The following is a 14,748-nucleotide window of genomic DNA, read 5'->3' on the forward strand; positions in this document are numbered from 1 at the left end:
CTCTTTTTCCCGTGTGGCCTATCACTGGGGTTGACTGCAGGTTGTCCACGATGTCGATGAATAAGTGAAGTCCTACATCTCAGTTAGGAAGTTTCAGGTTTCAGTTGGCTGGTAAAACAAGATTATTTATTTTAGTTATAATTTCAGTAGGCCCCTCTATTCATTTTAGATTTCTACTATAAAGGGGTTAGGATGTCACGCCCAATCACAGGTCTAGCGCCACCCGATTGGCCTGCCCCAATGGGTAGGGTCGTCCTCCAGCATCTCAACGACAGTGATACTGGAAATCGAGGCCAGAGTGGCGGTTGTGGCTATGCAGATCAGCCCACTAAAGAGACAAGAATACCTCTTTGGTCATTCGGGTTCTTCGTTGTTGTTGTAATCGTAAACCACATCTACGAACAGATAAAGCACTCCACAACACAAATTATTTTTGTGTGTTACTCTTGATACTTAATAGTATTTGGCTGCAAATTTGGGAATTCGATTTAAATGATCAAATAAAAAAAATCAATCAATAACGTTTTACCTTTTATCTTTAATATTGCATAAAGAAACCCTGGCCTTCATGTGATGAACAACAGGAAGTTAAAGGTATTTTAATGCTTTTATCCCCAACAAACACATTTTAAGACTTGCTTAGGTCTATATGTTGACAACATTATAATGCTCATAATGATAATTACCTGGACATTCCAGGACATGGTATTTTATTATAAAATCCATGCACACAGGCGATTTCTAAAAGTACAAAATATCAGCAAATTTAATTTTACAATGTAATCAACTATGTACAATTCAACACTCTAATTTTGAGCTACTTGACATATGGGCAGGAACGGTTCGGGAATTTATGACTCCCTGAGAATAATTAACCAAACTAGGCTCACGAGACCATCAAGATATTCAAGTTTGCATATCGCAAACTAGATCAATATCATCAATATCAGCATGGCCTTAGCTTGCCAGCAATTGATCTCTGCATAGGGGCGAATGCTTCTATTTTGTCTGAAATGCTCTTGCTCTCATCGCCCTTGCCGAATACCACTGAAAGTAAACCAAAAACATCTGCACCGCATAGAATAGCCTTCTGTGCAACCGTTTGTCATTTAACATCGTTATTCAGTCTATATCAAATAAAACGTTGTTCATTGCTCTATTATTTGGGGTATTTCTGGGAGAGGCTTTCAACAAGCTTGTGGCCAGAGAATGTGAACTTGCAAGATCAGGCCGGTCTCGCGAGTCTACCCCCAACATATACAATACAAACATCATAGTCAGTCACATACAAAACAAGACAGCAAGTACCAAACACCGCTCATTCAGATACTTCGGTTTACTTAACGATCCCCTTGTGGCACTTTAGTCAGCTTGTTTTTATGAATCTTTCTTAATGTTTAAAGGCGGGCACTACAGTGCTGTAGCGCTCTAGCACCAATGTGTAGCACCCTGGTTTCAAAAATGGTCAGACAGGAATATGCACAATTGTCCGTTCATCATAATGGGCCGCCTGGGTCACGGCCAGGAGCAGCTCTATGGACGGACGGGCACTGCATATGGGTCAGGTGTTGGAAGTTGTTAAAGTGCGCCTCGAAGGTCCAGCTTCCCATCATTGATCCTCCAATACCAGCGAGGACATCGGTCGGGCGCCGGCACACAGCGCAGCCACAACCCTGACTCCTGCACTTCCTGTTGGAAGGACACCAACTTCCTGTCCAGCGTCTCCAGGGTAAAGGCCTTCACTGAGATCTGATTGTAGGACAAAGTGTTAATATCAACCCCAGCGCAACACAGTTTCATGCGTTGTGAATTTGACTCAAGGTGCTCGCGTGTTTGCATTCATGAATTAAAAATGCAGGTATAAATGAATAATGATGAATTAACGATTAGGTACATAAACAATACTGGAATGATCATGATCACTTTGACCTCTGACCTGGTCACTGATCCCTATGGCAACATGGCCCACGTTGACCCGCCGGCGTTCCCGGATCCTCAGGCATGCTCCGTGAACGTCCTCGATCCAGATGTCGACACCTGGAGAGATACAGCACTTAGCCATGATGGTAGCCCCGTGTTAGCTACCCCTGGGTTGCCAGCCCTTAATGGCTAACCTTGTGTAAGCTAGCCCTGTGTGGCTGTCTTTGTGTGGCCAGCTCTGTTTAAGCAGGACCTGTGTTGCTATCTCTGTATTAGCCAGCCCTGTGTTGTGAGCTTTGTATTAGCTAGTTCCTACATGCACCAGTGCAACCATCATTAACATACTGAATAATATTTGTGTGTGTGTGTGTGTGCGTGTGTGTGTGTGTGTGTGTGTGTGTGTGTGTGTGTGTGTGTGTGTGTGTGTGTGTGTGTGTGTGTGTGTGTGTGTGTGTGTGTGTGTGTGTGTGTGTGTGTGTGTGTGTGTGTGTGTGTGCGTTTGTACCTTCAAAGCAGTGACTGGACGGCTGATTGGCTGACAGCATCCATTCCATATGTCCATCGTTCTGGCTGTTGTAGGAGGAGAACACTCCGGAGCTCAGATCATCAGACCAGCGGTCCGAGTCCTGCCAAGCAGAACCAGTTTAATGTTGGTACCATCTTCTGCATTAAGTTCTACCACCCAGCCAATGGTTAGAACCAAGAAGGTTCTTTGTATCATCTTATTTTTGTGCAATGTCTAGGTGCTCTGTTTCTATGTTTCGTCATGTTTTTTGTGCAATATCTATATGGCTGCAAGGCTCCCTTGAAAAGTGGCTAAAGGCCTCCATGGTACTCACCTGTAAAAATGTTGGTTAAAAAAAAATATGGCCCCTATAGGTGAATAAGGCCCGTTTCAAAAATTACATTAGTGTTTGCTTCCATGAATACCTGGTCGGACATCTGTGACGAGTCGGTGCAGCTCAGACAGGATGGAGGATAGTCCCGAGGTTCTGGCGAGAGGTTGACCACTGGGTTGTCTGGAGCAACATCTAGTCGGCACAAAATAGAACATCACTAGAACTAGATCTAGTAACCATAAAAACATTTACTCACCACTAGAACATATGGTCAACAGTATAATATCTGGTCAACAAAAGATATAAACTAGATAATGATCTAGAGATAGATAATCTAGTGAACGAGAGATAGAACATCTTTTGTAATTTAGGGGAGGAGCTATCGTGCCGTTCAGGCTTTCATTGTCTCCACTCGCAACCAACTGATTCGGTTGACCCAAAGAGGGCCGTTTGAGGCAACATCTTATCCTACGTTTTTAAAACTTTTGGCATTTAATTCAAACTTTTGACCAGGATCAATCCATAGCATTAGCTCACAAACTACATCACGTTTTCCTTTCATATACCATCGATATTAATCTATATTTTTCTTATTATTATGCTTCCAAAGCAGGAAAGGCATTATCCTCAACATTAAATCCTTTATACTGTTTGTCCCACTAACTGAGTGAAGATGTTCGTCAACGTGTGCGCATGTATGTATAACGTCTGTCTCACCTTCTCTGAGGTGTGTGAGCTCCGGTTCAGATCCCCACGATGCTCGGGTCCTCTGCACACCGCTCCTCAACAGCGGGAAGTGTTCCCTCAACGCACAGAACATTCCTGGAGAAGAGGAAGACTCCCACTCCTCCTCCTCTTCCTCCTCCTCTTCCTCCTCCCAATCTCCCTCATAATTCCTGTCTCTCTGAGTCAGCACTCCCCTCCTCTCCCAAAACTCCTCCTCTCCCATGTAGATGTCCACCTCAGGGTCACAGTCCGACCCCCACCCAAGGACCCGGAGGGATCTAGGGTGGGGGTCCCGATCCTCCTCCTGATCCTCATCAGAATCCAGTCCCGACACAGCCTGAGATAAAATACACTTTATTAAACCCTCGAAGGGAAGCTGGAGCCCACAGCATGCATGAATGACACATGGGCAACAAGAACGACAGGAGACAGGCAAACACATACGTAATGAGTAGCAATATTATTATTATCTTCACTACCTCCTCGTATTCACTGCTGTCCTGCTGTATCGCCGCAACCCTCCAGGGGCTGATCCAGCACATGGGGGCCTGGGGGGGCGGGGCCTCCGTGGGGAGAGGGCCGGATCCGGGGAGAGATGAGGGATTTAGGCCCCCCACTGTGGATCCAAAGGGTTCCCCGTTAAGAGATGGATCTGCTAAACCCTTGGTAGGACTAAACCTGCCTAGAGGAAGGGCTTTACGTAATAGCCATGTCATATTCAGTATATACACTAGAACACACACACACACACACCCTTGCACGCACACACACACACACACACACACACACACACACACACACACACACACACACACACACACACACACACACACACACACACACACACACACACACACACACACACACACACCCATGCACGCACACACACATACACACAAACTAGCTCATGCAAGTGTCCCTGTAAGCGTGCAAAAGTGAAGCAGTTAAGTCTAGCCTAAGGGTTAGATTGTTTGACTCCAAGTCGAAGGGTACTCCTCAATGCCTCAATGTCCTCAGTCTACCCTTAGGCATTCTAGAGCAAGATGAACCCTAAGCCCGACACACTACTTTAACCTTGTCCATTTGGAGAAACCTACCAGAATATGTTAGATTCTGATAGTGTCAGAGCGAGAAAAATGTCAGGCTTCCCTCCAAAGCCACTCCTCCAAAACATGTGACTAGCTTGCGAGCTATAGAAAGCTGATTGCACATGACCCGTGAGTGCAAGAGCACAGTGTGGGCAGGTACCTGTGTAGGTAGGTAGACACGTAGGCCATGCCATCATTTCATTCGGGCCGAACAAATTTATTGGATGGTCTTATTCCAGGCCTGCTTCAGCCACAGATATTTCAGTAATCAGGTATTTAATTTACTAATATATATATTGATTGCTGTTAGGATATTGGGAGAATTTAAACAAATAAGACTTCTAAAATATGTGGCCTTCCCCAGCTTTAAAGGTGACATATTATACCACCAGGTGTGAGTACGACCACATAGATGTATGACGGATAGATGAACAACGTTTTCTACAGTCAACTGGGTAGGCTGGTAGACTGATCTATTCAGCACACATCTAGGTGGACACGCCCACTTGTGATGTCAGAAGAGGCAGTTTTTCAAAACGGCTTGTAGGGGCTATTCACACTCACACCTGGTGGTATAATATGTCACCTTTAATGACCTGCATCGAAAGTCACCGAATGACCAACTAATGAAAAGTGACCGCAGAGCCAGCGGCGCCTCTGACCTGCTCTGAGGGCCTTGGTGGTCTTCCTCCTCAGCTCGCGGGCCGACGCCCGGCGCCCAGGATCCTTCCGGAGCCCCGCCCTCAGCAGTCGGGCAGTGAAGTGGTTACAGCGGGACGGGACCTCCCACAGGGGCGGGGGCTCGCTGGAGATCTGACATCACAACAGACAACACGACATCACCACCAACTCTGTGACGTCTCATCAGAAGATCGCATGAACGAAACACGCGTCACAAAACGCATCTTGAACATCGCAAACATCACATCCTAAACCCATCTTAAAGATCACAACAAACATGTCAATGGTCACAAACATCAACCACCTGTCAAAAATACATTTTGTTTGGTCGGTGAAGGACACACACACAGACCACAGTCGTCCTATCAGGAGTGAGGGGCGTGGCTCACCTTCAGACAAAGGGGCGGGGCGTAGTAGCGGACCCAGGGCGGGCATCCGTTGAGCATGTGCAGTAGCATGCAGCAGCTGCTCCACACGTCCGCCTTGCAGCATCGCTGGTCCCCTCCGGCCACCTCAGGGGCCATGTGGGTCTCGGTCCCCGGGAAGGCGGGCCCTGGGGCCACAAACATAACCCAACACACCATCATCATCATCATCATCATCATCATCATCATCATCATCATCATCATCATCATCATCATCATCATCATCCTGAGCATTTGATTTCATTCATTTATTAAATCCAAATTTATTAAATTTCATGTGTGATTCCTACTAGGTTATCCAATAAGATAATTTACCATCCTATTCTTCTGTATTTCGCTTTACTGTACTGTAACATTTTACTCTGCTGTACTCTATTATACACTACAATAATAGTGTCAAATATTTTATTTCACACTTACAGACGGTTTTTGTAGGCTACTCTACTCAACCATACTAATATTTTATGAGAATTATTTATATTGGTTTATATTGGGACAGGTGAATCCTAAGTGCTTTATTTATAACATATATGTCCTGTGTTTTCCAGTGTCAAGTCAAGCTTCTGGTCTGGTTCTAGTTTGGTTCTAGTAGTTGGTTCTGGTTTTGTGCGATTCTGGTTTGGTTCTGGTTTGGTCTGCTCACCCCGGTAGGTCCTGGTGCTCTTCCCGTTCTGATCGCACCTCTCTGACAGACCGAAATCACACAGGAAGGTGTTCCTGCCGTCCGCTGACAGCAGCACGTTGTCCGCTGGAACGAAACCGGGACACACAGACACATTCATTTCAGCGGACTGGGTCATTTCTTACAGAAGGTGATAGTTCCGGTGTGTTGACACTAGAGGGAGGTGTGGACAGCATTTTCTCCACGGTGCTTTCTGACCGTTACATGCGTCAGTCCTCACAATGCATACGAATGGAAAATGTGTCTTCATAATAACGATAGTTATATTATTATAACTCTAGTTCTATGATTGTAGGCGTAGCCGTCTAGGCTTCGCCTTATGGGCTTGTCCCGGGTGCGTGTACGGGACAAGCCCATAAGGCGAAGCCTAGAGGGCGTAGCCTACAGGAGATAGAACCTGCCGGCACCTCTGAGTGAGTTGTCCTATCTGACATCAACAGGTGATACAGTGAAAATAAACGATGAGAAATGCCAGTAAACCCAGTGCGTAGTTCATGGAGGTCTGACGGCAGACCTTTGATATCGAGGTGTAGGATGAGGCGCCGGTGCAGGTGCTCCAGAGCCCAGAGCACCTGCCGCAGGTAGTGGAGGGCCAGGTCTTCAGGGAGCTTCACCCGCTCCTTCAACACCTGGGCCAGACACCCTGCAGGTAAGAGACCAAGGGGGAACCAGACGTCAAAGGGACCCTGTATTACCTCAAGGCGTGAGATGTGCGTACGTCCTCACGAGCCATCACAAATGGGAATGTACACCCCCCCCTGATGACAGATAAGATCAAGGAACCAGGCTGGTGTCTGGGTATATACCAAGTGGACTGTACCAACTGTTTGGCTGGGTTTTGAGTGATCCAATTGGATCATTGGTGGACACTCCCACTTGTGATGTCAGGAGTGGCGTGGATTCAGAAATGGCTTGTATGCTTGGCGTTAGGACACTCTGACACTGTAAGGCTGGACACCATCAGCCAGCTTGGCGACCATCAAGCTGAGAGTGGCCCGTTCCAAGCTCCTACAGCGCTTGTTGATGTTGTTAATTCCAATAAAGGTAGATATTGGATTAGGAGGGTTCACCTGGCTTCAGATCCATGAAGAGGACCACGTTGGGGCCCTCACTGACAGCCCCCAGGAGCCGGACCACGTGAGGTGAGTCCAGAGCGCTCCACGTGCTCAACTCCTCACTGCTGAAGTGCCTCTGGGCAACCTGAGCACAACCCCTAGCCATTATAACACACACATACACACACATATATGCATACTATAGTTCCATCCATCTTCCGATGCCTCACCCTCTTGGCTGCACACTGGAAGCCAGTCCTCCGGTCCTGGATGCAGACCACGTCCCCATAGGAACCGTTCTGGATGTGGCGGAGGGAGTCGTACTCCAGACCCTCCCGGTACATCCAGCCGGCGGGCTGCAGCAGCTGGGGATGTGACGCCATCATTAAAGATGTCACATGATTAACAAGACAGGGCAACACTGTGTTAATCATGTGGGGAAGGTTCAGATGTTACAACAGAAATAGAAAAGTGTAAATGAGTGCAAATCACCGCCGAATAACTCTAAATACATAAATACTCTGTGAACAGAATACAGGCCTACGGCTGGCTTAAGGGGTTTGGAGAGGAATAGAATAAAATAATGCAACAAAATGAACAATTTATTTTTTTCATGTCTATAAATGAGCTGTATAAATGAGCTGCCTGGTTGTATTTTTGGAATAAATTACACATAACATACAGCAGCCATTCAGGCTTTTCCCTCTTTACAGTTCTACTGCAGTTGCCCGTTGACATTCTTAACAGGGCTGACGGGCGTGAAAGAGGATGTTTGTCTCACGTCGTGAAGCAGAATCCCCTCGTTGGCCTGTTCGTCTGCGTCAGTGCACTCATGCATAGGCTGCTGTTTCTCCCGCTCTTTGAAGAACGGCCAGATGAAGCGGCTCTCCGCCCGGGTCACCTTCCCTCGCAGCTCGGCCAGCAGTCCCTCGCCGACTGCCCCTCCCACCTCCGCTGCACACGTGCACTGAGACCCCACGGCGACGCTGGCGCACGTGCAGCCACTCCCCCCTGGGTTCTCCGAGCGGTCGGAACAGTCCGGCACAGAGCCTCCGCCGCTCGAGTCGGAGCCCCGGCTCCAGCTCGACGAGGTGAACTCTGCTTCCGGCTCGTCGCTGGACCACGAGGCCCAGCTGGCAGACCCTCCGCTGGCCGTAGGAGCGCGGGCGGATTCAGAACCTCCACCTCCTCCGCCACCTCTGGGTCCCAGGGCAGAGTCAGGGTCCCCAGAGTGGTTCTGTCCTCCTGTGTGTTCAGCGTCCTCCTCCTCCTCCTCCTCCAACGTCAAACGCTTCAGTCGGACCGCGGCGCGGTCACCGTCGTCCCCGGACGTCGCAGCGTCGTCTCCATGGCAACGATGATGGGCGGCGGCGGCGGCGGCGGCGGCGACGACCCGGTCGGTGAACTGGGGAGGAGGGGGGATGATGCCGCAGGGGAGCGACGGAGTCCACGTCGGGTCGGCGGCGAGGCTGGCTGTGCCGTGGCCGGGTCGCGGACGGAGCCAGTCGATCTCTTGCACCCAGAGTCCCTGGATGATGGGGGGCTCTTGATGGTTCTCCACCAGGCTGCGTCGGCGCCAGGGTTTCCTGCGTGGTTTCCGGCAGGGGTGGCGCTGGTGGGCTGGGGGGCAGGCTTCGCCGTCCGACTCGCTCAGGGGGGCATGTTTCCTGACCTGTACCGGCCTAAAGAGGAGAAGATGGAGTCAGTGCTTCAGGGTTTTGATAAAGCACACTTCAAACAAAAGGCCTGTGACAGTGCTTAACACAGGCAGGAAAAGACTAAAAGACACAAGTCAGAAAGACAAATGTCAAAAAGTATCAGTACATATAAAAGTTCAGACAAAGATAGGTTGCAAACAAAAAGGTTTGAAGATCGCACGGAAACGTAAGACTATAAACTCAAACTCAAGCAGTTGAGCGGTTCATACCAAAGAATGGTTTCATAGGTCTTTATCTCATTGTCACTAACAGTAAAACATCTTCTGTGTGTGTCAAGGGATATCAATATTTCATAAAGGTCGATCCTCTGGTGAACCTGACGAATCCTCGGTTCCTTTACACATCTGAGGAGCTCTTTGTGTGTGTGAATGGCAGACGATTGTGATCCCAGTACCTTTGTTCGCTGAGCACCAGAGCTCTGGGGAACATTGGTTCTGTGCTGCTGGGGCTGAACTCCTGCAACCCCTCTCCTGAAACACAGAGAAGCCATCGAGAGTCTCAATGTTGTTGCTTCAATGCGACTTTCGGGTCAAAAGTCACAAATCGCATTGAGGTGTGAGGTGTGTGGTCAGAGTCTCCATAAGTACACTCCATTAACTCCAATCTAATCCACAATACATTGATGGGCTGCTTATATTCATGCGCAGGCCCTGCATCTCACCCTCGGCCTGTGCTACGATGGAGACGTAGGGGTTCTTCTGGAGGGCTCCAGGCCACTCCGAGGTCATGTCCTGGGCGGTTCCTCGCTCCAGAGCGCAGCTCAGCTGTGGTCGGATGGCTCGGGCCAACAAAGAGCCTTCCTCCTCATTGGGGCCCTCCCCTTCCTCACCCGCCGGTCCGTCCTGCTTCTCCAGGAACGTTCTCCCAGACCCCCGCTCCACCACCAAGAAGGGGCTGTAGGAGTTGAAGAGCCTGGGGATGGCCATCCTTCTCCAGTCCTGGGTCTCCTCCTCCTCCTCCTCCTCGTCTTCAAGACCTCCTCAGAGCGGGATCTTCTCCTCTTCTTCCACTAGACTAGGCTAGATATTGATACTCCTTCTGGAAGACATGGAGAACAGCCAAATTATATAATCTCTTATCCATCAAGCACAAGTTGGATACTCTGTTTAAATATCCAACATTCTGACCATCTGTCCATCTATCTGAATGTTCCATATATCTCTCTATCTATGTGTCCAATAATCCATCCATGCTTCAGTCCATCTATGCATCTATCTACTACCTGTCTACTCTATTGCCTTTAATCCAGTATAACCTTTCTTTTACCTCATCTTTATCTCATCTTTTAGTCTTGTGATCCTGATTGCAGATTGATTCATTGCATTGTGGCAACTTCTAGCCAACATTATCATTGTTATAACTGTCATTATTATTATTATTATTACTGTTATTATCGTTGTTTCAAATGTATAATTGTTACTTGTTGTATTTTTTTTTTTTTTTTTTAATCTTTGTTTTATCTTTATTTATTTTACATTTTTAGCATTTCGGTCAACTGTTGTTGTTTTTTAACTGTGCTTTACAAATAAATGTACATTTGCATTTTACATCTATCGTCCAGCCATCTGTTAATCTATTAACCTGTCCACAAATCCTTGTCTGTTCGTCAGTCCATCAATCTATCAGTTTGTCCATCCATCTGTCTGCCCTTTTTTTTACCAAGTCAGGAGTAGAATCTTTCTAAACTGATTGGGCATAAGGGAAGCTGGGTTAACCCAGATGAAATCTGGAAAAACTCAAAAGAGTGCCAGGTAAGGACAGGTTCTCAAGAGGTTAAATTGAGCTCACAACAACTTAATCACCTCTGCAGCTGAAGAAATCGGTATCCTGTTCACCTTTGCTTCAGGAGGACAGAAACGTATCACTTGGTAGTAAAAAAAAAGATAGACAAGCCACAGCAAGATGAAGTCGTCTCTGAATCCCCTTAAATAGAACTTGTGAAAAGACTTTCACTCGTCACACATTCTTCACCGTGCATAAAGGGCGTATTTAGTTATGGATGTGTTTGATGTGGTGGTGTATATAATGTGTCTGGCTTTGAATGAGCAGCAGGCAGTCTCTGTGCTAGCCACCATGATGGTGCTGCGGTGGTATAAATAGAGTCTGAGCCAGCTCATGTTGGCTGGCTCAGCTGTCCAAGTCTCTCTTCCTCAACACCCTCTGTGTTGACAGGCACCCAGCAACCAAAACAGAGAAACAGGAAAGCGACTCCTTGACAACCGCAGGCCACCGCGGAAAGACTTCTGGCCCGCTTCGAGGACGTTCTGAGCCCAAGGAGCCGAGCGACCCACTGAGCGCTCTTCAATGGTTATGTTCTCGACTTAAATATTATGACTTAATGTGTTTGTAACGTTCCTCATTACCCTCATTTACTGAGGACCACAGGAACACAAGAGGCAAGACCCTCTCCTTTTGCACTTTGAAATTATGAACGTTATCTTACATTGTCTGACAGTAAAGACGATTTAAAGTCAGATTATGATGCAGTCACAGCTGATTCTCTCTTAAAGACAAGGACCAGAGTTGAAGAGACTGAGCCGGGTTCAAAGACAGACCTGAAGCCCGAAGCCTCCATCTGAAGCTTCCGTCTGCCTGATTGCCTGTGACCTACGACCCTGAAGTTATCGGACCTCCCACGACAGAGTGTTGTAACGGATGTCTTTTAAAGGTCAAAGGTTAAAGGTTGTAATTTAAAGCAGTGTTTACAAACTGTTGCAGTCCTCTGTACCCCCACGACTCCATCAGTATGGCTCAAGCACCCTTTCAACCCAACACCAAACCATAAATGCTTACTTTGAACTAATATATTGGAATCATTATTACAATTGTAGTCTGTCCGAGAGATGCTGCTCAGAAGCTGAGGCATACTTGCTTACTAACTTTCTGGTCTTAACTGAATTGATCAGCAACAATCAACATATACTTTAAATATTGAGGAAATTCAATGAACTAATATTATTCATCATAATAAAAATCCAAGTTTTGACCGTTACTCCCTGGAGTAACAGTCAATACCCCAGTTTGGAAACAACTGGGTTTAAAGACATGTTAAGGTCACATCTTCACCACCACCCCCTTACCTGAGAGTCTGGCCGTACCCCCTGCTAGGCCTCCTGTTATGAGGGTTCTGGGGGTTCTGAGGTCCGCTGTGAGCCCCACATCGACCCCTCCGTTGTGAGGGTGCGTTTGTTTTTTCTGTCTCCAAGCTGACCTGCCAGCTTCGTCCCGATTGGTCATCTGGGTTATGAGATCTGGGACTTCATTCTGTCCTCTGCTGCCACCCGCACACATACCATAAACACCCATGCACCCACACACACACACACACACACACACACACACACACACACACACACACACACACACACACACACACACACACACACACACACACACACACACACACACACACACAGATACCAATACACACACACACACATCACAAACAAACCCCCACACACACATACAAGACACACAATTACACCCCACATATACACTCGACACACACACCCCGTCCAACACATACATACACACACCCTCCCCTTGGCACCCACACAAATACCGAATACCCCTCCACCCCCCCCCCCGCCCCACACACACACACACACACACACACACACATACACAAATCCAATCTCCCACACACACACACACACCTACCCACCCACATACACTTCCAGACATCCGAGCTGGATGGCCTCAATGACATTGTGACGTGGGAGCAACGTCACATTTTAAACACACATGCGTGTCACACTAACTGCACGTCTCAACTCATCTGTATGGGTGGTTCATTTGTAGTTATAAACCAGACCAAGGATGTCTGAGATGATTGCAAGTCTGCTATTAATTGTAAAAATGGCAGTAAATGAACCCTATTTAAATAGACTTTTACTTTGTTTGTGGATGTATTAGTTTGGTTCTTGAACATGGTATCTGTTCTTCCTGCCGACAGCCTACCTCAGATATACACTGGTGACCGTCTTATGGGTGGCCGTTTCAAACGTGCGCCTTTAGTTTGGGTGAGAGACAGCAGTGAGGTGTCGTGTCTGCTAGGTGGCGGCACAGTCTCTGTTTTCCGCCGACAGTCCATTCATCTGCACCATTCAAGTCTTTTCAGAATACACCTCAAGTAAATAAATTAAAACACAGTATATTTCAGGAACATATTTTTCATTGAAAACGTATCATGCACATCAGAGGTTAAGTAGACAAACAAACACAAGTATACACAACAGTAATTATTTGCATATGAACAACTATGTTCTGTTTGACCAAACAGAAAAATAAAATGAGTAAAAGAAACGTCGAACCCAAAGGGATAGGCACAGTGCCGATTCGATTTGCCCAATTTAGATTAAAAAAATCTACAATTTATTGAAAATCCCACCAAGTACCTTTCACAATCTCAAAAGGTTGAGGATAATACAGCTATTTAAAATTAGAGACGTACCAATTCAGAGTTCTGTTGGTCTATATTGCTCTCTGGACATTCTTTAGAACATGCACACAAACCACAAACATCACATCATCTGCAGGCAGTTAGTCTGAACGAAACCGACGATCGAACGTGATGGAGCGCATGTTGAGTGAGGCCTGCGGAACCAATCAACCAATTAACGAAGACACCAATCCCCTCGCGGGGATAATGAGGAGCAATCATATCTTCCAAGACACAGCCGCGCTCCCAGACGAACGTACACATGTTTCCGTGACAGATAATTAGTTGACGTTTTTGCTCCTCTACGGATGCACACACTGGTTCACATGCTCATGCGTTCGTTTTGAGAACAGATTACCGTTTATAATGCATTCTTTATAGATTAACTCTCCCCACGAACCGCCCGTGTGTTTTCAGCTCTTTGAAGAGAGATTGAACCTCAAAACAGCCCCACCCCCTGTTGGTGGCTCACTTTTTGATTTAGTTTCAGACTTTACAACTGTTTGATCCATCCTTCTGAGACGGTTACCATGGATACAGGGTTTGTTTAAAACCCGAACAAAACATGGAGCACGGATGACGTGAGTGACATCATGCCACAGGCCCAACGCTAGGCAGGGATTGGCCGATCTAGTCCTGCAGTGTGGATCCCGGCAGCTGATTGGTCAGTGTGTGCCAGCGCTCCACCTTGGTGCCCTTGTTCTTCAGACAGTCCACCCAATGCTGAAGGCTGTCCCCCTGTGAGTGACAACCGAGGGACACGCCCCCTAGAGGCACAGCAGACAGACGCAGACACACACGCAAAAGAACACACACACACACACACACACACACACACACACACACACACACACACACACACACACACACACACACACACACACACACACACACACACACACACACACACACACACACACACACACCTTATAAAAAAACGTTCTAAACCTTCATACACCTTTATAAGATCTTGATAGCCCTTTACACAACTTTATGAACACTTTCTAACAGTTAATTGCCCCTGATAATATAATATATAATATATAAACCCTTTTAAACAGTTTATAAACCTTTACAAACCTTTATTAACAGTTTGTGAACCTTTGTAAAAAGTTAATAAATGGTTTATTGCTTATAAACCTTGAAAAAACGTTCATAATGCAGATGTCTGTT

The 14,748-nt window shown here is 47.0% G+C and overlaps 2 protein-coding genes across 2 annotated transcripts in view; both read right to left on the bottom strand.

The window, feature by feature from the left end:
- Positions 1–43: 43 nt before the first annotated feature.
- Positions 44–12,490, bottom strand: LOC130371037 (mitogen-activated protein kinase kinase kinase 14). The gene is made up of 16 exons (XM_056576651.1): positions 12,215–12,490; positions 9,796–10,172; positions 9,529–9,604; positions 8,198–9,098; positions 7,647–7,781; positions 7,432–7,561; positions 6,876–7,004; positions 6,323–6,427; positions 5,644–5,807; positions 5,236–5,386; positions 3,965–4,101; positions 3,477–3,822; positions 2,851–2,951; positions 2,426–2,546; positions 1,937–2,037; positions 44–1,749 (listed from the first exon to the last, which is right to left on the bottom strand). Exons 2-16 carry the CDS (start codon positions 10,058–10,060, stop codon positions 1,579–1,581), a joined length of 3,033 nt encoding a protein of 1,010 aa, XP_056432626.1. The 5' UTR covers positions 10,061–10,172; positions 12,215–12,490; the 3' UTR covers positions 44–1,578.
- A 1,441-nt stretch (positions 12,491–13,931) lies between these two features.
- Positions 13,932–14,748, bottom strand: part of LOC130371629 (double C2-like domain-containing protein alpha) — an 11,435-nt gene continuing 10,618 nt past the window's right edge. Inside the window, exon 10 of the mRNA XM_056577465.1 lies at positions 13,932–14,342. Coding sequence (XP_056433440.1) covers positions 14,206–14,342 — 137 coding nt within the window. The 3' untranslated portion in view covers positions 13,932–14,205. The remainder of the gene's footprint in view (positions 14,343–14,748) is intronic.

This window comes from Gadus chalcogrammus, chromosome 18, assembly GCF_026213295.1.
Source record: "Gadus chalcogrammus isolate NIFS_2021 chromosome 18, NIFS_Gcha_1.0, whole genome shotgun sequence".
Lineage (NCBI taxonomy): Eukaryota > Metazoa > Chordata > Actinopteri > Gadiformes > Gadidae > Gadus > Gadus chalcogrammus.